This window comes from Buteo buteo, chromosome 9 (genome assembly GCF_964188355.1).
Source record: "Buteo buteo chromosome 9, bButBut1.hap1.1, whole genome shotgun sequence".
NCBI lineage: Eukaryota > Metazoa > Chordata > Aves > Accipitriformes > Accipitridae > Buteo > Buteo buteo.
Genome location: NC_134179.1, coordinates 46,596,641 through 46,616,970, shown reverse-complemented (window position 1 = coordinate 46,616,970; position 20,330 = coordinate 46,596,641). Strand labels below are relative to the sequence as shown.

The 20,330-nt window shown below is 45.3% G+C and overlaps 1 protein-coding gene across 2 annotated transcripts; it reads left to right on the top strand.

Moving 5' to 3' along the window:
• Positions 1-1,296: 1,296 nt before the first annotated feature.
• Positions 1,297-19,616, top strand: ETV4 (ETS variant transcription factor 4). 2 transcript variants are annotated; one of them, XM_075036959.1, is made up of 12 exons: positions 1,297-1,407; positions 1,506-1,602; positions 1,786-1,833; positions 7,365-7,418; positions 11,120-11,246; positions 11,875-12,033; positions 12,434-12,678; positions 15,017-15,091; positions 15,191-15,259; positions 15,625-15,794; positions 16,866-16,967; positions 17,630-19,616. In XM_075036959.1, the coding sequence occupies exons 1-12, from the start codon at positions 1,363-1,365 to the stop codon at positions 17,849-17,851; spliced, it is 1,413 nt and encodes a 470-aa protein (XP_074893060.1). In that variant the 5' UTR covers positions 1,297-1,362; the 3' UTR covers positions 17,852-19,616. The 2 variants fall into 2 exon arrangements, with proteins under 2 accessions (XP_074893060.1, XP_074893059.1); XM_075036958.1 differs by having other exon boundaries at positions 15,622-15,794.
• The last annotated feature ends 714 nt before the right edge of the window (positions 19,617-20,330 follow it).

The window sequence follows — 20,330 nt, the reverse complement described above, 5'->3', positions numbered from 1 at the left end:
TATTGACTAGATACTTAAACATGTTATTCTGCATAACAGATACACCCTTCATAGTAAGCATATCAGTACATCACAGCGGTGTTGTTAGCTGTAGAGAAAACACGTGAAAAATGTAGTTTCCATTTAGCCTTAGGGATAATTTTCCCCGTTTTTCTGAGTATCTACTTCTCTTCTAGGAGATGACATCCCATGAATGATTACCTTATTATTGCCGGGTCCCAACTGTTACTGATATTTTTTGTAGGACAAATAGGACCAATAAATATTAAATAAGATTATGGAACTTTAAAGGAGAAATTTGAAAAAATAACAGGATGCATGCACAGAGCACAGAAGACAGCACCCGGTAGGCATAAAAGCACGCAAACCCACTTATTTGGTGTGCAAATCCCAGGACTTGATCTTTATTTTATGTTCTTGTCCCTTAAGATTTTAAGAGTAAAACTGATTTTGGCAGCCAGGGCTTTAATTACGTTCTCTCCAGATGCATGAGTAAGATTTTTTCCAAACCTTGTTGAAACTGAAAGAACTTCCCCAGAACAGAATTGAACGTACCTGAAGACTGTTTTAAAATGAGTGCAGTGTGCGTGAGAACGGGCAGGCCTGGTCGTGTGCCACGCTGGGTGGGAGCCTGAAAGTGCAGGCTAAGCATACTTCTGCCATGCACAGCAGGCACAGTTGGAGCGCCTTTGCAGCCTCTCGTGAATGAACTTCGGGAGGTTTTTTTTATGAATGGGAGCTCCGTCCTTGAATGAACACCAGAGGACCGCGATCTGATTGGCCCCGAGGGCTAAAGCTACTCCCACTTTTCACTGGGTGAGGGCCAAAAAGAGCTGGGATTGGCGGGCGTGTCCCGACCCAGCGCTTCATTCACAAATTCGATGAAACAAAGGAGCGGGCGAGCCGCGGCAGCGAGCGAGGCGATGCGCCAATGGGAGGCCGCCCCCGGGCCCGCAGCCGCCTGACCGCCCGGGCGGGGCGGGGCTGCGCCGGGCTCCGCGTGGGCCGCCAGCCGCCGCCGGGCGAGGGACGGGGACCCGGACCCGCCGGGGCGGGGGCGGCTGTCCGGGGCGGCGGGGGCTCGTCCCGGCTGGGAGCCAACGGGCTCGGTTCCCCAAGTTTCGGCGGCCGCGGCGCGATCGCCGCCTCTGCCGGGCTGCTGGAGGGCCGGGGAGCCGCGCCGCCCGCGCCGCCCGCCCGCCCGCCCGCCGCCGGCCGGGCTGTCCCGCCGCGGCCGCTGACCTCGGCAGGTGGCGGCCGCCGCCCCCCGGGGCCGCCCCCGGGTCCGGCCCGCCGCCACCTCCCCCTGCGCCTTCCCCAGGATCCCGCCGTGAGCCGGTAGCCCCGCGCCCGGGCGGCGGGATGAAGGGGTACCTGGATCAGCAGGTGCCGTTCACCTTCCCGCAGGTGCGTGGCGGCTCCGCCGGGCGGCGGGGGAGGGGGGAGGCTCTGGGCCGGGGCCCGCTCCGGTCCAGGACCCCGCGCTGATCTTGCTCCTTCCGCAGCAGCCGCCGGGCCCGGCGGCTCCCGGTGGCGGAGCTCTGATGGGCGCTGGGAAGAGACCCGGGGAGCCGGCCTTGCCGCCGGCGCAGGATTCGGAAGGTAAGGGGGGCGGGGGGGGGGTGGAGGGACGGATGGGGACGGTGGAGGCTCCTGGGCAAGGAGCAGGTCCTCCCCCTGCGCCTCCGCCCCCACCTCCGCGTCCCGCCCGGCACCTCCGTGGCCGGAGCATCCCGCTGTCCCTGCCCAGCGCTCTGCTGAGGAGACCTCTCGCTTCTCACGCAGACCTCTTCCAGGACTTGAGCCAGTTCCAGGAGACTTGGCTGACAGAAGGTAGGCTCCTTCCCCTTGCTCTGTTTCGTTTTGTTCCTCTTTCAGTTGTTTGAATTTTGGTGTTTGTACTGCTCCTTGGCTTTGTTTGCCTAGCTCCAAACATGAAGTATTTTTTTCAGACTTGCCAATCTCTGGCTTGTGTAAACGAAGACGCATGAATCACACTATTGTGCTGGGTATTTGCTTATGAATGGAGCTTGGCAGTTGGCCCGCTTTCCTGATTACAATTTTCGTTTCAGGCTACTTGTAACTGGTTCGATTTTATGCTAATTTGTCACTTATCTTTGTTGGTTCCCGGAGCGTTGATATTAACCCTAAACAAACAATAAACTATTCTTTTAATTTGGGGAATAAACTGCTTCTCTTAACTTCCTTTTTTTCTTTTTTTTTAAGATAATTTTTTGAAGGGACCTTCCTGGAATTTACACACCGTTCAGTTTGGTGTCTAAATCGTTTTGCCTTTTGACTTCAAGGAAGAGAAAACTTCAAATCCTAGGGAGTCCCGTTAATTCCAAGTGAAACTAGTTTTAAACAGAATGGTGAATTTGTTCTAATTCCAGTACTACAAATGGTCCATTTTCTAGACAATTTAAAACTTATTCTCAAGTACAGACTTTTGATAAATATAAAAGTACTTACTGTGATATAGGTACTTAACAAATATTTAACAATAATAATATAAAAATATGCACGGCATTTTGAGCAGGGTTATTTCCCCTAATTTAACCACAAGTGAAGGATGGTCCTGTCAAACAGTTCTTTTTTTAAGCCTCCAAAAGGGTATTTGACAATGAAGCAGGATTATTAAGGGAAAAAAAGAATCAAATGTTTTATGTTTACATCAAACTGAAATTAAAATGCCATCGATCAGGCAGTGTTCAGGAATGTGAGGATTGTAAGGATGCAAGAGGAATTACCTGGAGACTATTCCAGGATTGAAACACTCACCTAACTTACATCAGAGCAGAAAAAGAGGTATTAACTGCTGGTCATCTGATAGATCTGCTGAATACGTACACATGCTTGAGACTGGTTTCTCTTAAATCTTGAAAAATCTTGAGCTGCCAATAAAATAAGTTTGCCTCAGAATTGATTCCTGGTAGACTTTCAATTTTAGGCTTTTTAATGCTGGTTAATATTTTTAGCTCCCTAATCTAAAGAATTTGCATAGAATCTCTTAAAATTTGTTTGTGAGTAGCAGAGCGTTTGTAGGATGAATTCATAAGTACCCTGGGGTGAAGGGAAGGTCACATATCGTCTCATAGCACTGTATAGAAAGAGGTAATCTGCTGTTATACGTGATTAGTAAATGATAATGCAACCCCTATTGCATGTTTTTAGAATATAGGCAGATATATATTTTTGTTTTGTATAGCTCATAGCACCTAGTCAGAGTCCAAGTGAAATCTTTGGGAAATTCAATTCATGTTTTAATATTCTAGCTTATTATTGTAGACTGCATGCATGGGGAACTACTTTCTCCCACAGTAACTCCCATTTCCACACTTTTAACAAGAAAAGTTGCCTTCTGAAGCAAACTATCATTTGTTTTTCTGAATTCACCAGTATGTCAAATTATTTTCCTGAATGGTGAAAATATTTGTTTTCATTAATGTCTTGTGCATGTCTATATGTTAGCATTTGTTCATGAGATGAAGCCCACTGAAAACTTGAGTACCTTCCTAAAGAATGCAGAAGAAAAAGAAAATAAAATGAAAATATGAAATATGTTATTTATTCTCTGCCTCATTTAGTGAAGAAATTTAGCTATTATTTTATTTACAGTTCTTGGTGTTACTTATGATATAAGAGAAACAAACCTAGGAAGGAAGCAAACTGGAAATATAAATTCAAAACAAACAATCAGCTGTATGAAAAATGTTGACAAATTTAAACCACATATACATGTGTGTGTATATGTGTCAATATATATATATTTGTGTGATTTCATTCATAGGGGTATCTCTTTGTTAGCTTCTTAGAATATTTTTAATGGTGTCAATTAACACCTGATTTTTCCTTCGCAGGGTAAAAGAGTAATGTCTGTGTACAGATGACTCTTAAAAGAAACACGCTGAAAAATCCTAGGCCTTGTTGCTAAAAATCTTAACTTTCCCTCTACACCATTTTTACCAGAATTTGTTAGAATGCAATGATGTGAAGCTGGCTATTGATAACTGTATGGAACTAATTTCAAGCCAATATAAAAGTGATTTGGCATTCAGAGAAACAAAAAAACTTCCTTGGAGAAAATTTGCACAGGTAGTTTATCTGTGCTGGTTACAAGGAGGGGAGAGATGCACTTAGTCACAAAGCTTTGGTTAAGGTGCTCCAGATCTTGAAAGCGATGTGGGAGATAGTGAGGTGCATGTTGATGCATGCAGTCTGAGTGACTAAAATAAGCCCGCGGTTGGGCTTTAAATATCTGATTAGGTATCCCAGTTATTTTAAGTACAGATGCTGGTTTGGGGATAACAAGGAAATGTCTATCTGTGTTGTTACTGTATGAAGTAGTTAATGAATATAAAAATTTAGATTTTCTTCTTGCACTTTAGCCTTCTAGTACAGGACTCTAGCTGTCTGCAAGTATCACTGTCCAGCAGTGAAGCTGTGTGCTCTCACTCCAGCCATGCCCTTTGCTTCACATCTTTTCTGTGGTCTGTTGCTTTTAGTATGTAATGCTCTTAGCGATTGTCAGCAATGCAATAGACAGTACTAGCCTCAAGGCAGTAGGCTGTGAAATCCAAACTCAGCTCATACAATGTGTTCCCCATTATTTCTTCTATTACAGTGTTGCTTTTTAAAGATAATTCATAAAAAGAACTTCGTAAGGTTTTTCTTTCTGTTCCCCACCTTTTATCATTTACAGTTCCAGTTTGTTGTCATACAGGTTATTTTAAGGAACAGTGATTGCAGTGCGAAGATCTTGGCTAGTTCCATTCTAATCCACTGCCTGTTGTTAATGCAGTGTTATTCCCTAAGGTTTATTTTTGGCATGTCTTGTCTAGCTGAGCTTCAAGTGACTGAGATTAGTGGGCTTCCATTCCACATATCCCTTTTCTTTGACTACATCACCTTTGCTTTAGAGCTGAGAGAGTGCAATCTTTTGTCCACTCTGCAATAGCAAAAACTCTAGCTTTGCCTGTTATGTACTAGCAGCAGCACTTCTTCCAGCAATAGTTTGTGAGAGATTTCCTGAAATAATCTGCTGCAAGCTCTCCCTTCCTTGCAGTAAAAGAGACCTAAAACTAATTGTTATAAGTAATAAAATATTCTAACATCACATGTGCTATGGTTAAGGTTCTCCCCACAGTTTCTGCCAGGGCACACCCAGAAGCTTAGTTCTTTGTCTGACCTGAATTTACCACATTAGTTGCTGTCTCTGGGTAATAGAGGACTGCTCAGGTGGTGGACTGAGGCCATATCTGAACTAGGCTCTGAGTAAGGGAGAAAAAATAGCTGTGTATTAAAATACGGACTAAATTCTGATTAGTAATGCATTCTGGACATCAGGATGATGTGTGTCTCCTGCTTCCTTAACACCTTCTCTTTCTGTGGTGGGGAAGAATGCAAAGGTGTCTGTAAATGAATACAGATGTCGCTGTCAGGGAGAAAGCCAGATTGGATCACCTGTTTTGGTGTCCTGTTGCTAAAGGAGGTGATTGTGAGATGTGCTTCAACAAAACCTCTATGTTCGAGACTGTGTGCAGGCTGTCCAAGAGTAGTGTTCTGTCTTGCTTATATAGCTCTTGCAAAGGAAAGATAGGGACAAATCATCTTGCAGAATAGGGCAAGCATGCACAATTATATTTACAGTTGGAAACATGGAATTAATTGTTCTCTCTATGAATGTGCGAGGACGATGTTAATTAAAGTTTTCTCAGCAAATAAGGGAAGCAGGAGCTAGAGGAGACTATGTGTAGCTGATTCCTCTGTGAAATCAGAAAAGCACTAATTACATATACACTGTTTCAGCACAGGAATTTTAGTATAATAGCACTTGAACTATTACAACATTTGATTTTGTATGTTGGAATAATCTCTCAAGGACACACCTGTGTACCTTGCTGAGTCAACTTGTAGGTGAAGGAGGACAATAAAATTCTTTTTCTTCCACTGTGCCATTTCATTGTTTTATTATATATTTTGCAGTGGCTTCAATGCAACTCAGACATGGGCTAAGGCCACGTTGTGGTAGGTGATCCATGAACGGAATGATTTAAGCTGGAGATAAGAAAAGGCAGGCAGCTATGTATAGGCAGATGAGGAGTTTGCACAAATGATGTCATAAGGGTCAGCACAGCTGCCAGCCATCACTAGATACCAGCATCCAACCACTGTTACATCTTTCATAGGCATCACAGAAAGAAGAATTCTGATATTTTAATTTAAAATAAGTATTTACTCCAGGAAGTGATAAAACATACTGTGAAGTACATAGTGAAAGATTCTTCTAGTGCGTCCATTTTGGATGCTGTGGGAAACTCTATATTTATGTGGGCTTTACAGCTTTTGCGAAGTCTAGTCTTTCATTTAAGTCAGAATAAACATGACCCCTTGAGTTATGAAGAGGCATCAAACACACATGAGCCTCACCAGTTAGTCTAAAGGAGGTGTTAAGCGTGAAGCTTCTTATCATTGACATGCTGATGTTGTTAACTATTTTACTGCTTACCACATTCAGCAACATCTTGTTCTAGGGAGGTAGGTTGTTCCACGGTAAACGAGACCTCTGCAGATTTTCATATATCTTTATTAGACAATCTTTGAAATATTCAAATATCTTAGACCTTGCTGTTGTTCTTGGAGTTTTACTAACAATGCTGTCCACAGGGCAGATGCCTAGAAATACGCTTTACTGCACTGATTTGTGGGGAAAGAGCAGCTGTTTGCTGTCAGGTTCTCTATGACTACACCAGCACTTCCTCTTGCATTTCCCATTTGTGAAGTCACACATACATGCAAGGCACATTAACCATTTCCCTCTCCTGCTACTGGATAATTTTATTTTTTTCTTCTGAAATGTTCTCCTTCTGCTCATTTACAAATTCTAGCCTATACCACTAGTGCCAAGCTATCCGCTGCTTCTGGAGCTACTGAAAAGATTGTATATGAAGGCATAGATGCTTCCTGTTCTGCTCATCACTTTGGCATAGCCTTTCCAAGTTTATCAGTTGGTAGTTGTTTTTCCTACACTAAATGCTTAAAAGGCCCTGCGTGTTATGTTTCTAATGAAAACTGTGAACCCTGAGCTAATGAACTTGCTCTTGTCCTTATTTCCAAGGTGAGGGAGAAAGAAACTGGCAGGCTGTTAAGGGGTAAATCTGCAGGAAGAAGAACTGTATTCATTAATCCTAAAGGGAAACTATCCTTAGTCACTAAAGTCCATCGCAGCAGAAAGCTCAGATCTTTTCTGCATAGACTTAATTCTGCCTTACTGTTAATTATAACACAAAGTGCCAAATCTAATTCTCCTCTCTCTCTCCCTCTCCTTCTGCCCCCCCCCTCCCCGCCCTTCTCTCCCCTGGCAGCTCAGGTTCCAGACAGTGATGAGCAATTTGTGCCTGACTTTCATTCAGAAAACTGTAAGTAGCATGGGGGCAATCACACATCTCAGGGCAGAAGGGCAGGATACGCTTAAACCAAACAAATACAGAAATGCGACACACAGACATTGATGCTAAAGTACTCATTTTATTTGTACATTGTTGTGAGACTGACAAAAAACCTGGGCTAACTGTCCACATCTGGACAATGCAAAAGTGTCTTTGTGTGGTGGTTTCAACAGACGTGTATTTCAGTTGGTGTATGTGTGAATAATTAGGCACCCCTGAATAGCTGAGAAAATGCATTACTGTGACAATCAAAGGTAAAATTTGTGCTATTACTCCTTGCAAAGCAAAAGAAATTGGACTGTACATGGAATTATGGGTGCTGTGTCTCCTGCGAGCGCTTTTTTGGGCCTCTGCTCACCTGCGTGGCCGCTGGCTGAGCATCTGCTGCCAGCATGGCCTCTGTGAGATGAAGATCCTGTCTGCTGCCCGCCACAGCATGAGGGCACAGTATCCCTGAAGAGATATGCTTGCTAGCCTCCTTGCTTTCTGTTCCTGGGAACTGTGCGTAGAACAAATTGCATGTGTTTGCACAGGAGTGTAAAGACTGTACCACAAATGTTTGCTCTGAGAACTAGTCAAAGCACTTCATCTTATAAAGGAGCTGAATGTTGCACAGGTACAAGTGTACATATAGGAGCCTTCCACACAATAGCCATGCAACTCTGCTTTTCTCACGCTGGGCCTGCTTCAGCTGGTCCTCACAGCATGCCACAATTTCATTTTAAAGCTGATGCTGGGCTAAGACTACATGCCTGAAGTGAATACAGACTGTTCTGAATAGCTCTGTGTTGCAAGCAGCTGCAGGAACCTGGAGCCTGACTTTTGAGAGACATGTCAAAGCTACAAGAAGATGCCTCACTGTTCCCTGGGCCTATACATGGCACCTAACTGAGAGTAGACGTGTTCATTTAAAGCTGGTGCAGTCAACTTTGGTGCCCTTTCTATGCTGATACCCCTCTGCCCAGGGCAGTTTTCCCCATGAAAACAAAAAAGAAGCACTTTTACTGTTTGTTCTTGTCTGCCTCCTTTCTGCGGACTTGGCCCTGCAGCACAGCTGGGCTTGCTCTCTGAGTCATATATCTTGTTTCTTCCTCTTTTTCACCTAGAACTGAGGAGAGGGCTGGTCCCATGTTTCACTTTGAATGAATGAATAAGCCAGTTGTAATGTGATAGCCTGTTCCAGCTATTAGGGGCCGGAAAGAATTGGCTGCTCCTAGCACGTCTAACTTCTTGAAACTTCAGTGGAGTTCAGCATACTGGACAGAGCTTCCCCCCCCCCGAGACTCAGCCGACACATTGGCATTTTTAGATGGGTTCTATATATCTGTTTACTCCATACACTGAAAAGAGCTGCTGCAGACAGAAGGGAAATGGATGATGCTCCATGTATAGAAAGACCCTTTTCTCTTTTGACCCTTCCCTGGGCCTGGGGTGTTTGCACAGATGCAGGAGTGTCATGCTTGGGATACTGAATCCATCCCAGGTGTGGGGCAGGCCTGCTGGGTCAGCACACTCACACCTGCCATTGGTTTGGACAGTGCCAAGAGCTGTTTGTGAACAGGCCCCTCTGCTATGATTGATGGCAGCCCCAGGATTGGTTGTGGGAACCAGTTGTCTCTGAGAAGGAGTAGGAGCCAGAAACAATATGAGGCTCTGGTATCTTATTGTTTTATTTATTTATATTGATCCCGTCAAGCTGTTTGGATCCCTTTGGGTGCTGGTGTGATGTAAAGAGTAAAGATGGGCTTTTCTGGTGTAGGCTGAAACTGAAGGCAGACAAAAGGAGTCAGGTTTGGGGGGTTTTTTTCCCCTCTTGCTGAGAAAATTAATTTTGGGAAGGGATGTTTGCAATAGAAAGTGGCCTTAATATCCTGTGCTGAGAAAGACAGCAGCAGCCCTTTGGATAGCTGCTTGCTGCAGCTCTTCTGAAGGAACAATTAGTCCTTTATGTGAGGGAGAACTGGCTTGAGGATGGTTGGTGCACATACAGTTCAGGTCAGTCCTGAAATAAACTCAGCAAAAATAGGGGTATTAACAGATCAGGGTGTTACTTTCCATCCTTAAAACTGTAATCACAGCTCTGAACATCCCAGGCTTTGTAAGCAGCATCGTGTCAGCTTGAAGAGGTGGGAGTAAGCTGGCGAAGGACTGAAGCTACCCTTATTAAAAACTTACAGTTTTGATTTGGAGGGCAGATCTTTCCCTTGTTTGAAAAACAAGCCTGGATCTATGTACCTTTCTGGGGTTACTTTTCTTTCCTTCCTAAGTGTCAGTGACCTCCTAACAGCAGCAGCAGAACCCAGAGGCAAAGGTAGAAGAGGCTTACCATGTTCTTCAGCCAGGATAAGCTTTTCTAAGGAACTAGTGAAGGAAGTTTTGCTCCCTGCTGGATTTAATTAAGCATAAGAAGTAACAATACCCACATCCTACTTCCTGGTGCTGTAAACTGCAACCCACATTTGTTATTCATGAAATTCTGACCAGCCCAGAAGTATTCCTCCTCATCTGCATCAGGCCACGACCAGAGACCGGTGCACTGAAAATGAAAAGGAACGTTTTTACTTTTTCCTGGACTGCCACTGGTGTTTTGGATGAGCAGAGTGGTTACGAGATTCCCCCAATCCCACATTCAGAGATGCATAGAAGGAATAGCATAGAAGGGATTCAACAAAGGGAAACATGCATTTGGAAATTTTACGGGTAGCTGCTGAGTGCCAGCGTGGCAGCCTTCCACCCAGGAATCACAGTATGCTGTAGAAAGGCCTGGTCTTTTTCCTGAGTGCTGAAGTATAAACATGATACAACTAATGAAATTAGATACTTCAAAGGGAGGCTACTGAGAGGACTGCAAGCTGCTCTTCGAACTTTGAAACACAAAACTGTTCACTTTTCGAACAGTGAAAGCAAGGACTTAGAAGTCAGAATTCTGTTTTGTACTGTGCTTTAACACTGATGCAGTTCCTTTGGAAAGGGTATTTTAGCTATCTAAATTGGTTAGGTGCTTCTGAAAACACTACTTGTCTGTGAGCAAGTTAGCCTGGTGACAGCCTGTAACAGTATGCAATACATATAATAGTATATTCCCACAGAAAACCTTCAGCTTTTGTAGCTGAGTCTACAAAAACCTTACATTTGTTGTCCTACAGGACAAAAAATACTATCAGGAGATCTACAATGTGTCATCATATTAGTGCATGATAATTTAATGCAGTGCTACATGGTAATGCTACTCACAAGACATGCTTCCCAGGTATGTCAATGAAAGAGCATTTTGCATGACGCGAATCAAAACTTTGCTTTTATGTCCTGAAAAATGGAGTATGTGCATGCTACTGCTTTATGACATAACAGAAAATAACTGTTCCAGCCCTGAACAGCTTAGGAAATACCTACTCTAAATCCTTTTCAAAGTGCTCTGGATTATCACAGAGCATGTTAACACTGCCTTAGATTTGCTCTTTTAAGGTTGATGTATCATACAAACCTTACTAAATCCAGGGCAGAGCTCAGGCAAGTCCAGTGAACAGTTGTGCATATTGGTATTTTGTTTGTCTCGGAGCCAGCTGAACTAGGACAAGGTGGTGGCATCTCAACTCTTTTTACTGGCTGATAAAAATATGTCTCCATAAACAGGAGAAGTGTCAACTTGGTCTTTCATTTCTCTCCCACAGTAGCTTTTCACAGTCCTCCTGCTAAGATTAAAAAGGAGCCACAGAGTCCCTCATCGGACCCCACACTGTCCTGCAACCATAAGCAGCCATTCCAGTACCACAATGGCAAGCCGTGCCTTTATGCCAGGTAACACAGCTTACACAGGGGAGGGACAGGAGCTGTTAGGAAATCAAGTGCTACTGCATTATTTAACAACGAAGTGTTATGACAACAGTCTGGTCTGTCTGCTAGGTAAGGGCAGCGCACACATGCTGCAATACAAATTAACCAGTGGGTCAGCTCCTGGCAGCCTGCTCAGACTGCCATTTATTGCACTGGATAACTCAGACCTGTGTAGAGTAGATCTGGGCTTGCCTCTTTTTTTCTTCTCCCTAGTGCTGTTCCTCAGCTGTCCTGATGCTGAGAGCAGTCTTGACATCTGTCACGTGCCTCTCTCCCCCCATTGCTTTCCAAAATCTGTCCTGCAGGGAGCTCCCTGACACCATTCATTGCCCATAGTCCCAGCTACTTGCCTGAGTTATAGTATGGCTTCTTCAGTACAGACACCTTCTCCAGTTTTCTGCTTGATGGGTTATTGCTATTGTGCGTGGGGGCAACCAATAAATGGAAAAGAAGGAGTTTATGCTGGGAGTTTTCTGGCGTAGGTGGCTGCATAGAGGGACAGCATGTCTGCCTGTGACGCGTTCTCCCCAGGTGCTGCCACAAGTCCTTCTCAGAGAACTGTAACGCTCCAATGTCTGTTTGACTGTCGCAGTGCCTATGATCAACCCAGACAAGTTGGAATCAAGTCCCCCAACCCAGGAACCCCGATACAGTCACCGGTCCAACAGTTGCCTAGACAGGACAAGAGCTTCCTGACCCCTGCGGGGCCACCCCACCCCACATCCAGCTGTGGATACCTCAACGAAAACAGGTGAGTTACTGCCAGGAGGAGGCAGCCACTGGCAAGAAGGATTGCCCTCCTCAATGATTCAGGGAGGAGGGGCTGCAGCATCCAGATTAAAGTGCTCAGTTTCCAGCAATCACAGGATCTGCCCCCATCCAAAGTACCTGGGACCCACCACTGCTGCCTAGGGGTTGAAGACATCTATAACCTTAAGCCTGTCAGATTCTGTGAATGGTGGGCTGTGTAGCTGCCCTTGGAAACATCTTTCATTGGGGTCCCTTCCTTGCCCCAACTATTTGTGCAGCTTCTACAGCCCTAGCAACAGGCTGAAGCTGAGGAATTTTCTGTCCCTTCAACCAGCCCTGCACTGGGGCTGAGATGAGAGGGCCAAGAAAGCAGCCATCCCATATCCTCTCCCCTTTTCTAGCTCTGCGTACCAGCCACCTGTGGAGATGTGCCATTCCTTCCCCTCCTCCCAGGGCATGGCCCAGGAAGACCCCACTGCCTACCAGCGCCAGATGTCCAAGCCCTGCCTCCAGTACCCTCATCAGGGCTTCAAACAGGAGTACCATGACCCACAGTATGAGCAAGCAAGCCGGGCAGGCAGCAGCCGTCAGTACCCGGCAGCTGTGGTGATCAAGCAGGAGCAGGCGGACTACATGTATGACTCAGGTAGGCAGAACTAGCTCTTTCTGACTGCGTAAACCAGGCATCAGCGGCGGGGTGAGCAACCTCGTGGGTGAATATCCATCACAGGTGGTCTTTGGGCTTTCATCTTCAGGAGTATGTGTGGTCTGGCAAACTGGCTGTGTAGCAGGAAACAAACAGTTCTGGCTGTCTACTGCATCCAAGAGAAGGCTGGGACATTCACTTTCCGTACTGTGTTCTGAGAAGGACTTTCTGGTAGATAGTGGAAAGCTTTAACAAGAAATAGGAGCTAGAAGGTGATGTTAAACCCACTCAAACTAGATTAAAGGTGTGCATTTTTTTTCCAAGGGAATAAGTAGCCATTGGGGAGACTCTCAAAATTCATAATTAGTCCACTCACTATCAGAAATGGAGAAATGAGTGTTCCCAGTTTCACGGGGATTTTTTTGTCTTCAGGAGGATGTGCGAGATGGTAGGTTGTAGAAAGGGAGAGAAGTGAGGTCAGCGTTGAAAAAATTATACTGAAAATGTTCCGTAAATGGCAGCAGAAGGGAGGGGATCAAATATCTTGGAGCTTGCACAGAAAAACTGTTTCTGATCCCTGCAGCAGGAGGGGACCTTCAAGCACTGGCAGAGGAAAGCTTCTCTGGGTGCAGGGATTGCACTGCACAACACCGAGCAGCAGCTCATGACACTGTCTGGCCCTGTGCCTTTTCCCTGACTGGAGGCAGAAGAATTTAATTCACAAAATGGAGGCAAAGAAGCAGCTCTCCCAGCCCTGCTGGTGGGTGTCAGCTTTCACTGCTGAGGTCTCTGACCAGCAGCTGAAGCCCACTGGAAACTCGCTGCCGCAGGTCACAGAGAGCCGATGCCCCATTTTGGAGCTTACCGTGCAAGATAAACAAGCTTTGTTCTGACAAACAGATCTAAAAGCCTAAAACTAAAACAGTCTGAAGAGACTTGGGAGGCTAACAACGAACTGGCCAATTCCAAGGACAGGCGTAAGCACAGAGTGGGGTCTGAGTTGACTCGGCTAAGTGCAAGTGTGCTGCTCTGTGTCTCTTGCAGTGTAAACCTCCACCTGCTACTTCCCGTAGAAATGGGGCACACAGAGCAGATAGCAGAGATTTCAGAGGATCACGGGAGGAAAAAAGTTTATAATTCCAAAAATAGCTCTCTAGATATCAGATCAATCGGGTAATCCTCTTATTTTTCCACAGGGAATAAATGTTATTTTTTTAGCAGACCCGTCAAAAAACTTGCTACCCTGATATCAGAATTCCCTCTTCTAGAGGGAATGTTACTTCTGGTTTCCTAGTATTTTAATGGACATTTTGAGTTATTTCCTTTAGCAGAAATAAATACATAAATAAAAAGCCTCTGTGAGGGTATAGAATCCACCACTGTGGCTATGCTGATATTACACTTTTCACTGGGTCCTTCTGTCCAGACAGGGGAAGAAAATGTGCAAACCCAGAAGAATGCTTTTTGTGAGAGTAGTTTACGATTGTAATAACACACAGTCAGTCAGCTCAGAGTACGCTTCTGCCCTTAGCATCAGCAAAATGTCTGCTGAAAGCAATGACTATACACAGGAGTATGAGGGAAACGTAAGGTAAATCTTTCCAAAGCTCCCAGTTACAGCTTCCATTTCAGCTGTGGATGGAAAATAGTTTTGATTTAGAAAATGCAGGGTTCAGAAAACACCAGGTACAGAAGATATAAATTGCAGTGGCCAGGCACCAATATATGCTGCACAGAGATCACGAAAAGACTTTCTGCTTGCTTTCAAACTCAGGCTGTTTTTTCCTTTGTGTTTTCTCAGCTGTTTGTGAGAATGCCCTAACATGATGTGAAAAAGCCAGGGAGACTTAGACATCTGAAATGACATTGGTGAGCCACTGTCTGCAGTAAACATTCAGATGCTGCTGCTCTCCATTAACATCATCAAAGTACCCCTGGAAAAATGTAATCCCTTCTCATCTGTGAAAACAGTAGCAGAGCATGTAGTTATTTTAAACTAAGATGAGGGAGAGATGCCATGCAAATTTAGCCTATTGTCCAAGATTTTGTACTGAGTGGTGTATAGGTGAACTGACTGGCTATCCTGGCTACCCTGAAGGACGTCATGTGATAGTACCACAAAAATTTACTAGTGTAATTCATGATTGAAAGCATGATGAAGTCAAAGTTGTGGTGGGATGGCTGAGACATAAAAAGTTACAAGTCTGCCACTAACCCTTTAGGAGGGCCCTAAGAGGATGTTGGTTAGACAGCTGCACTTACCTATCCACCTCTGGAGAGCAAGATCATCCTGCCCCCTGTGCTTTTTAATTAAACGAGTTTGTTGATTGTTCTGTAGATGTTCCTGGCTGTCCTTCCATGTACATAAATGTTGAGAGTTATCCAAGCCATTCAAATACAGAGGAGACATTAGGTAAGAAACTCAGTGACTGTCATCTTTCCCCTGCATTGCATTGCACTCTGGTACTACCCTGTCTTTGTCTATGACTGCCTATGTTGCCTTCTCTTTCAGGCTGCAGCTATGACAAGCAGATGAGGTCCTTTACTGATGATGTCTGTGTTGTTCCAGAAAAATTTGAAGGTCGGAGAAAGAATGGCCCGCAGTTTGGGTGTAAGATAGGGTTATCCAGCATCTTTGCTAGCCACTTGACCACTGTCTACATAGTTCGTTACACTGTGTTCTTGCAGGTGTGTTAGCTGTGGTTCATACCTGGCTTTTTGGTATCCCATTTCTTGAGCTTTTTAAGCAGCAAGCAGGCCTTCTAGCATAAGTGGCTTAATTTTGAGGTTCATCAGGGCTCTTCTTGGAAGAGCTGCTGGTGAATTGGCCACTCTGAGTAAACTGAAATATTCCAGGTAAACATTTGTGAAATGTGCTTTTTTTTTTTTTTCCAGCTGTTTTTGCGCTATTACTCTTAGAAACACCTTGTTTGTTCTTCTCAGCAGGAGACATCAAGCAGGAAGCTGGAGGGTACCGGGAAGGACCTCCATACCAGAGACGGGGATCTCTCCAGCTCTGGCAATTTCTTGTGGCTTTATTGGACGATCCAACTAATTCCCACTTCATTGCCTGGACTGGTAGAGGGATGGAGTTTAAGCTCATTGAGCCAGAAGAGGTGAAACCGTTTAGCTTCTCTACTGGTTCAGGGGGAGTAGCCACTGTTTCTGAGGCTGCAAATTCCCAAGTGGCTTTTCCTCTGCCCTGTGAAGGCTCCTGCCTACCAGTGGTACTCACTAAACCCTGCAGCAAGTCAAGGTTTTTAGAAGAGCTCAAAACAGTTAGGTGACACAAATATCAGGTTTAAGAAAGGCTTCTTGTGAGTTTAGTCTCAGCAATGTAGTTAGCCAAATTACCCACTGCCTACACTTCCCTAGACACTTCACTCTCAAGCTTGCAGTGACCTGTGATGTCTTATCACGCCCTGTACTTGAGGCTGACACTGAAGTTTGGAGTTTTGAACCCTACTGATTGCAGAAGTTTTCATTAAAATCTGGAAGAAAATATGTCCTAGTCTAAATATATTTTTATATCAAAATGACATTAAATAAGGTGTAATTTCTAATGCTGCCATGTTCCAAAAAACCCAGTGATATCTGACAATATATGGGAGATGTGTCTGTAATATCTGTTCATATCTTGCTCCAGTTAGAGCTCATTTAGCACTGTTCTTGCTACATATCAACCTTTACGGGCACTTTCAGTGCAGATGAGTTGTTTTTGTGGGTTGACATACGCATACAACAGATTTCCGAGTCTCATGGACAAAGCTGAAAATCATGTAGTAGGAGGAAGAAGGGCACATGGATCTTCAATGGAGGTGTTCCCTCATACTTGGGCTCCTGGTAAATGTGATCCTTGAAGATAAAGTGTAGCATAGGATGAAGGAGTCCTTTAGCATCGTCAAGCTTTCAGAGTACTGAAGAGAGAGAAGAAGTGGTGACAGAAAATGAGCTCTGTAGTGGCAAGGAGAATGCCTCTCTGATATAGGGTGCTTCAGTTTGAGTTCTACTCTTTTTGCTGAAAAGCTGCTAAATAATTATTGTTTGTGTCTTTTATTTAAATGTTGTAAGTGTTTGTATGTATGTCTTGTGGTACTGTTCCTCAAAAGATAATAAGCTGGATAATGTTATTTTGTCCTTTGGTTGGGTTCACAAACATTCATGCACTTCGGTGCTTTATTTTACAGGTAGCCAGGCTGTGGGGTATCCAAAAGAACCGTCCAGCCATGAACTATGACAAGCTGAGTCGATCCCTTCGCTACTATTATGAGAAAGGCATCATGCAGAAGGTCAGTTTGCAAACAGATGGAGTTTTTATGCCTTTACTGATGCTTCTCTTGTTTGAGACAGGAGGTCTTACAGGTACAGAATGTACTTGAGCTACCCAGGCACTCTGAGCTTTCTTTCCCCATAACTTAACTTCTCTTTGCAGCAGTTAAATGAGGAAGGCGTAAAGCAGCTGAATCTAGGCAACATATGGGAAATAAAACAGGGGAATCATGATTGCTTTCTTTTTCTGTAGATATCTGCAGTCAGAAGAGTTGGAATTTATGCAGCTGCAAGGACATACAATCAGTCTAGACTTGTTGGTGAGAGAAAGGCTGCCTGGGGGTTGGTACTATATGGTAGGGATGGTCTCTTCCAGATCCAGGGCACTGGAGAGGATAACTGAGAGTGTAGTTATGTCACAGTACAGACTGGTCAGGGATTGCTGATGCTGTTGCTACCTGGACAAAGAGTCAGCTGGCAGCATCCCACTGCCCAGGAGCTGTTCCAGGGGAGACCAGAGCAGCAGAGAAGCAGGAGGACAGCACAAGACGTTTACAACTGTGACATCTCAGGGCAATGGTCTAGAGCAGCCAGATGGTTTTGCAAGCCTTCTCCACTGCTGAGGACCATTGCCTAGTGGTGCCTGTGTGCCTGCAGCATTCGTCTCCTATCTTGCCTGCAGGTGGCCGGAGAGCGCTACGTGTACAAGTTTGTGTGTGAGCCTGAAGCCTTGTTCTCTCTGGCCTTCCCTGATAATCAGCGGCCAAGTCTGAAGGCAGAGTTTGACCGGCAGGTCAGTGAGGAGGACACGGTGCCTCTTTCTCACCTGGATGAGAATGCTGCTTATCTGCCAGACCTTGGGAGCCTCCCTCCACAGCTTTACAGCAAAGGCTATACATACTAGCATTGCTGGGAGCATACTGTGCCACCCTTGCTTGTGTATATAAGATGTCTGGTTAGCATTCAATCAGTATAAGCATTTTTCCAGGGCAGCCTAGGGTGGCACTAAACTATGAATACCTGCTTTGGTCAGGAACAGTGTTCAGGTACGCATGTGGATAATCACCTGACAGTTGACAGGGCTCTTGTGTGCTTGTGATAAGACCCTCATAGTTGCCAGGATGAGTCTCGTTCTCAGCAATGCATACATCTTCCGAGCAGCAGAGCTGCAGCTTCAGCAGCATATTGGGTAATTGCTGCCTCTAGCCGGAACAAACGAGCCTGTTGCAGTCCCTCTCTTAGGCAAGGGAGAAGATGCTGTCCTACTGGGCTTTTTTTCAGATATGAAGATGCCACAATGCTGCTGCTGACTCCATTCCTCCAGTACACATACTGAACCTCTGTATAACCTGCTTTCAGCAAGGGATGGCTCTAACCCACATGGACTCACCTCTGCAAGGCCAGTCTTGCCTTCTTCCCAGGATGGCTGCAACACAGTGGTCCCAGATCATATGCCTTCTGTGTGAACTGCTTTGTGGGAATGGGGAATACTTGTTGTCTTGTATGTGCATGCTCCTGCCTTATCACCTCCTTGCTCCTAACACTTCACACCAGGGCTATCTGGTATTTAGGCACTCTGCCTAAGCAGGGTAGCTGGAGGCACTGGCCGGGATTAGAGCAGTCCTGGAGTACGTGGCACAACACACAATTTAGTTGTGGCTTTTCCAGACTGAACAACTTCAACAAACATCCTCAGGACCTTTGAAGATCTGTCAGGCTCTTGAGTGTGCCTATCCTGGGCTTTGGCTAGAAAATCAGCTGAGGCAAGAAAAGAACCTGGTGGAGGTGTGTTAAGAAAATGCTTAGAAAGCAACCTAAACCATATGTAGTTCTTAATATCTGAATTTAGACTTAACCTCCACAGATACTTGCATGCTTGAGGGAAATCCTGATGTATTGGAAAGGCAGCTATCTCTGCAGCCCAATGCAGCACATGCAACTTAACTAGACTTTGACTGGTTTTCTACAATAGCGAACGTTTATAATGGGCACCACATCCTCCTTGAGAGGTGCCTCACTTTTTAATGAGCAGCGCCATGTGCCCAGTTAGACAAGGAGCAGTACATTGTACCCATACAGAGAAAGCCTGTTTCCTACTGCTTCAGACTGCTGTTCCAGCTGCTGAATACAGAGTACTGCCAATCCTGTCAATGAGGTAGCCTGTAGAGGAAATTCTATATAATGATTGAAAGCCTGATCTCCCCCGATGACTTTCCCCTGCATGGCTAATGCCAGCCCTCCCAGCCTTCTCCCTGGGCATGAGGACCAGGAAAGGCAGCTCTCCCTGCCTAAGGAGAGGCCAGATACTCTAGAGCAGCCCACTCTGCTGATGCCTTTGCATGCCCCGAGCAGTCCAGAGACTTGATGTTCTGGCAGCTCCTGGCCCTCCTGCCTTGCCCTGCTGCTACCTGGCAAGCACACTTCCTCTGGTGTCCCAGAAGTGAGGGTAAAGGAAAACCCTTTCATTGGTATAAGCTGCCTTTACTATTTATGAGTGTAAAAATACTATAATTAATAAATTGGTCTATGTCTTTGGCCAGTGCACCTTCGTTCAGCCTCTGGCTACTCCTCCCTTACCTTCTGAGCTTGCTTTGCCCATCTCCTTGGTACCAGCTTGCAGCTTTGGGTGGCTGATCAGGAGAGTTCAGGGATGCGTATTTACTTCTGAATTGTGGTGGAGTTCAAGAAACGAACATTTCACCTCCTTGACATCCTCACAACCAGTCATACAACCAGGACTGAAAGATCACAATGAAATATGTAACCTCCGGCTGCACCTGGTGTCAGGAGAACAGTTCTCTGCAGCTGCAGAGAACATCGCCTACGCTCCCACACTGGCCACTGAGCCAAGCTCCATGGATTTAATTAGCTTTTCCCTGAACTTCATCTCTCTCTTGAGCAGTGGCACTTCCAGGTTGCTTGCTAGGAAAGTGAGCGTGTTACTACCTGCTGAGCTGGTAACATGATCAGGGTAGCACAGGGCACGCTAGCACTGAGAATGGCACCCTGTCACAGGCAGCAGAGCTGAGAGCACCCTCCCAGGACACAGCCACCCATGTGGGCCTCAGCGAAGGCTACAGCAAGGATGGGAGTTACCCTGAAGTGGAGGAGCCCTTTCACACTGCACATTCCCCAAGAGAATCAGGTGCCTCCCTATGGGAAATCTTTATGCCTTCTGGAGGCAAAATGTAGGTGTGGGCTGTACCCTGGTGCAATACTGTGTTTCTAATGAGTGAGACTAGTAGCTTGCTTTTATTCAATATCTCAGTCTGCTGGATTCCCAAGGATTTTACGTTTATCCACTATTCTTTGGGCTACCCTCTGCCCAGCCAGTCTTCCTTCTAGAAAGGAAATTCAAGGAGCTAGTTCACATTTGGATGATT